At 40.5% G+C, this 5,660-nt stretch overlaps 1 protein-coding gene across 1 annotated transcript; it reads right to left on the bottom strand.

The window, feature by feature from the left end:
• Window positions 1-582: 582 nt before the first annotated feature.
• LOC142178815 (uncharacterized) lies at window positions 583-1,161 on the bottom strand. The gene has a single exon (XM_075248537.1). The coding sequence runs from the start codon at window positions 1,159-1,161 to the stop codon at window positions 583-585; it is 579 nt and encodes a 192-aa protein (XP_075104638.1).
• Window positions 1,162-5,660: the final 4,499 nt, after the last annotated feature.

Raw genomic sequence — 5,660 nt, 5'->3', positions numbered from 1 at the left:
CCCAAACGGAAAAATAATTCCCGCATCTAACCAATTGATCACTTACTTCTTTACAACTTCCTTCATGTTAGGGTTCAACCTTCTTTGATATTCTCTGGAAGGTTTGTGCCCATCTTCCAGTAGAATTTTATGCATGCAGAAGGCCGGACTGATACCCTTAATATCTGCAATGGTCCAACCAATTGCATTCTTGCACTCTTTCAACACTTGCAAAAGTTGTTCGACCTGCATATCTAACAAACCAGATGAGATAATAACATGTAAAGTTGAATTAGGTCCTAAGAAATCATACTTGAGGTGCGATGGTAGCGGTTTCATCTCTCATTGTGGTGATGCTTCAATCGATGGCTTGGCTAGAGGGTTATTTCTTTCTTCCGAGTGTAAAGGCTCGAATTCGAGCTCTCATTTCCAGTATCCTTGCCCTTGAAGAGCCAATAACCATTCCGCCAAGTCCTCACCATTTACTTCTTTCAAGTTCATAAGGCAGGCTGTTAAAGGGTATTTTGCATTAAGTGCCTCATCATCTTGCTCCATAATTACATCCACCATGTTTAACAAAGAGCAATTTGCAAACTCACTGGGTCACCGCATAGACGTTTGCACATTAAATGTTATTTCTTCATTATTCAGCCTTATCTTCAGCTCCCCCATTTCACAATCAATCAGAGCTCTCCCTGTGGCCAAGAACGGCCTTCCAAAAATTATGGGAATCTCCTCATCAACCTTACAGTCTAGAATGAAACAATATGCTGGAAACACGAATTTTTCAACTTGCACAAGTACATCGTCAAGTATACTTGATGGCCTTTTCACTGTTCGGTCAGCTAGTTGCAGTTTCATGGATATGGGCCTTGGTCTTCCAATGCCTAACGTTTTATAGATAGACAATGACATCAGATTTATACTTGCTCCCATATCACACAATGCTTTAGCAAATGCATAGCTACCTATGGTGCATGGAATTGTGAAGCTTCCAGGGTCGGATAACTTCTCAGCTATAGGTCTTGACACAAAAACACTACTAGTATGTGTCAATTTTATAGTTTTCAAGTCATGGAAGGCAAACTTACGAGACATCAAGTCCTTCATCATTTTTGCATAACTGGGCATCTCCCTCAAAGCATCAATTAGAGGAATGTTTACCTGAATTTGCTTCAGCATTTCCATGAAATTTTTGTACTGTTCATCCTTCTGATATTTGGCCAACCTCTACGGGAAGGGTGTTTGAGGTCGCTTCTTTTCTGTGGCTTGAGTTAGATCCTTCTCAAGCACTTTTTCTAAAACCTTCTCTTGCATTTTCTCAGTCTTCTCCGCAACGTCTTTTTCCTTGTTTATTTCCTCGTGGACTGGTTGTACCTTTACTTATATTAGCCTGGTTGACTCATCTAACTCAATTGGCACTGACACATGTGTTTCAGTTAACCGGCTCTCACGAGCAATTTCTTGCTCTAAATCAAGATCTCTACCATTTCTCAAGCTCACCGCCATAAGGGGCTTCAGGCCCTGCTCTTTTAGATTGACATGTGTGTCCACAGGTAATGTCCCTTGAGGACGATTGTTAAGGGCCATGGATAATTGACTTAGTTGAATCTCAATGGACTTGATAGCCGAATCGTGTGACACTACATTTTCTTGCATTTGGTTGACCGTTTCTTCCATTTTCCCGCAGGCCCCAATGAGTTGTTGCAACATTCCTTTAATTTCAGATAACCCATCATCCTGCCTCACTATCTGCTGTTGTTGAGGTTGTTGATCAGTTAGTTGCTGATTTTGTTAGTTGACCCTGTGGTCGCATAGTTCCAGGATTGTTGGTATTATTTGACTGTTGTTGTGCAGGTCTATACTGCTGATTTGGCTGCCCCCAATTCTGAGCACCTTGTCTCTGTGCTCCATAGCTTCCCACACAGTTCATGTTCTGTTGATAGTTCTGGTTGTCACTTTTACCACTCTACGTACACACGTATGGTTGGTTAATGCATGGTGTACATAATCCCCCATTAGTCGTGTCAACTATGTGTACCTGCTTCTGGCCTAATTAATCAATATTCTTGGTGAGGATACTCATTTGCGTCATCAGTGGCCATATTTTCAGCTATGGAATTGTTCGGGTCTAATGCTACTGAGTGAACTATAAGGGTGATTGTGGAATCTCTTGTCATCCATCCCGTGTTTTGAGCCATTTTATCTAGAAGGACCTTACACTCTCTAAATTACTTGCTTAAAAATGCTCCACCTTCTGAAGCATCAACATTGGCCTTCAAGCTGTCCGCTAATCCCATTTAAAACCGTTGTCCCAACATCTGATCTGGAATGCCATGATTTATATATTTAACCAACATACCTTTGAATCCCTCCCATATTTCTTGTAATGTTTCACCTGGTTTCTGCCTGAAGCTCAATATCTCATCAACCTGCTTGGCAGTCTTATTGGGTGGGTAGAACTTATTCAAAAACTGCTTGACTAATTCCTCCCAAGTTGTGATGGAATTTATGGGGAGCGAATTAAGCCAAGTTTGGGCTTCTCCTGTAACCGAGAATGGAAACAACAAAAGTTTTTATTGCTTCCAGTGTCACATTTGGTTTCCTTTGCGTGACACAAATTGACAGAAAATTTTTCAGATGTCGCTGTGGATCTTCATTGTAAGACCCGGAGAAAAGTCCCTTGTTTTGCAGCAGATGTAGCATGTTGTTTGTGATTTGAAAAGACTCCGCTTGTATCTGAGGGACTGCAATTGCAGTTGCCAAATTTTCAGAAGTGGGTCATGCCCAATCATACAAAGCTTCTTCTGGTACAAGAGGTGCCAACCCTGATTATTCGGGTCATTCACATTGGTTCGATTGTTTTGATTATCCAAAGAATCACCCATGCCTGGTTCAATTTGTTCTCTTGGGTGATGATGTTGTTTGTCTTTCTTGTTTGCATGATTTAAAGCCTTAAAAGTTTTCTCAGTATCCGGTAATGCTACAAACAATTTACCAGTTCTTGAAGAGTTTCTAGGCACACACCTATAACACACAAGACCACTAACGTTAGGATTTCAATGTAATGAATAAAAATGGAGAAAATTGACTATACTAAAAATCCTAACAATTCTTATAGCTGTAATTAGTAACATTTTTGCTTCCCCAGCAACGACGCCAAAATTTGATCACTCCCAACTATGCCTCCTAAGAGGTCTAGCGGTCGTTGCAAATATAATCTGATTTACAAGTCCGGAGTCGAATCCCACATGGAAATAACGTGTTAATTACAACTAATAGTTTTGCATGGATTCAAGCAATCAACCTTCAAAAATATTATAAAATAATTTGAGAGTTTACTAACTAAGATCAAAGTAATTAAAAGTGTAGTAATTTTATAACTAACAAGGCAAATATTATAGACAATATTTGGAAAAGTCTAAGGTTATGATTTCCCATATTGTCGGAATCTTCCCCGCTACGTCTCCTATAAATTCGCCTAAATATTTTTCTACTGATCGTGAGTACTTTAAGTATTGTAGCTCGCTCTCGAGTAACTACTACAATTTACTAGACGTATTCTCTCAAACTACGCTAGCTGGCACTAATTTACCGCTCACGGCGATCGCACCAAGGCTTCGTTATCTCTAATCCTGTTTTTAAACCCTCCGTGTCGATCTCTCAACTACGTTAGGAGTGGTGTAGTGTAACAGGCATAGTTAATTGAGAGCTCTTCAATTAACAACAATGAAAATATAGTTGAACAAGTAGAGAAAAATCAAAGGCAAATCTATATTAAACGCAGTAGAGAATCATCCTCCAATAGATTCAATCAAACCTTAGATTAAAGAGTTTAGCTACTCATAAATACAACAACAATCAACATAATGTTTAAAGACATGAAACTACAAAGTAAAGAGATAAAGGAAGGGAAAACTCATTTAATTCTTGCTCCACGGTGCTTGGCAGCCTATTTCTTCTTGAAAATCATGTCCAACCCTAGAATAACCCATTTGGGGAATATTTATGTCAATCCCCCGGTCCAATTTCGGGTTTGGGTGTTTTAACCCGCGACCTTTAATTACCGTGCTATAGACCTCGCGAAGCCTGGCCTATAGCGCGGTCGACCTAGCTATAAACCTCGCGAAGCCTGGTCTATAGCGCGGTCGACCAGGATATAGACCTCGCAAAGCCTGGTCTATAGCACATTCAACTTGGCTATAGACCTTGCAAAGCCTGGTCTGTAGCACGATTTAGATACTTGATGCTTTTGTGCTCTTTTCTTGTATTTTTGTCCTCTTTTTGTGCAATTTTCTTTCGATGATTCCTTCCGATGTTCCTACACATAAAACAACACAATGTAGCTCAAATATCGCACAATAACTCATTAGACCAATAAAATATATGGTGAGTAATGTGCTAAAAGTAAAGCATTGTGGCATCACATCACCACCCTACACTTAAACGTTGCTCGTCCTCGAGTCAACCACCAATTTCTAGAGAACTTTTATTTTCTTTTTGCACATCCGAAGTGTAAGGACCCGTAAAAATGTAAACCAAAAACTCGGGGTTTCATGGTGCTAAGATAGATTCCTACGTTATTATAGTAGAAATTCTTTGCGGCAAGCTTGCGAGCCTCGGTTCAGACTTTTTGGATGGAACAGTACCCCACAGACTTGAGGAAAATATTTTGCAGAAGGACGTATTTCTGCGGCCCATTATTCGGCCGCATAATCACTTTGCGGACCGCATAATGGCCGCAGAGTGAAGCAGTATGTTGGCCAATTTGAGGTCAGCTTTGCGGTCGATTATGCGACCTCATAACTACTATGCGGACCGCATATCGATCGCATAATCCCTCTTGAGTTTTTGCGGAGAGAGTTCTGCGGAGCATTATACGACCGCAGAACGAGTATGCGGACCGCATACTGGTCGCATACCTGGGCCGTAAGTTCAGGCCCCTGAGGGCTATTTCTGCGGTCACTTTGCGGACCGCATAACCATTATGCGGTCGCATATGCGACCGTAGACCTGTGTTGGGGCACCCATTTTCTTAATTTAAAAACCCGACCCAATATGCGACCACAGACCTGTGTCGGGGCACCCATTTTCTTAATTTAAAAACCCGACCCCCATTCCGTTAAAACACCCCTTAAGTCCATTTTAAAGCTCATTTCTGATATTTATAGTGCGTGAGAGAGAGAGTTCTAGAGGGAGGACCTAATTTTCATCAATTAATCTTCAACCATCACTCAAAGCTTGGAAATACTCAAGTAGAGCACCAAATTCTTCATCCAAAAAGGTAAGATTTCATCACCCCAGCTCTTAATTTCAAACATAGCTATAATGGGGTACTAAGGTAATACTTCATGGGTATGAGAGTGGTTCATCTTGCATGCATGTGATAAAGAGTGTGGGAAAAATAAAAAGTGAACTAGAACTATGAATATTTTCCTAATTTTGGGTTCAATTTGTATATTGCTAAAATAGATTGAGGTTGCTAAGGGTTCCGGATAATTGTAGAGTCTAAAGAAGCGCAATTGAGGTATGTATGGCTAACTCTTTTCTTCTTAGAATCGAACTCCTGGTGTCCGAATAATTGGTGTAAGTTCCAACTTGATCATTCTAGAATTATTTGCCTTAGTGTGTTGGATTGAAAGACTCATGTTCCCTAATTGTTTTAGACGGTTACCATGTCA

This window comes from Nicotiana tabacum, unplaced genomic scaffold, assembly GCF_000715075.1.
Source record: "Nicotiana tabacum cultivar K326 unplaced genomic scaffold, ASM71507v2 Un00001, whole genome shotgun sequence".
In the NCBI taxonomy this organism is placed as follows: domain Eukaryota; kingdom Viridiplantae; phylum Streptophyta; class Magnoliopsida; order Solanales; family Solanaceae; genus Nicotiana; species Nicotiana tabacum.
Note: the sequence above shows the minus strand (reverse complement) of the source record. Positions and strands in the feature narration are given on the sequence as shown.

Bases quoted from the DNA above. Each gene is read 5' to 3' on its own strand.
- LOC142178815 (XM_075248537.1), bottom strand. From the start codon at position 1,161: ATGCTGAAGCAAATTCAGGTAAACATTCCTCTAATTGATGCTTTGAGG.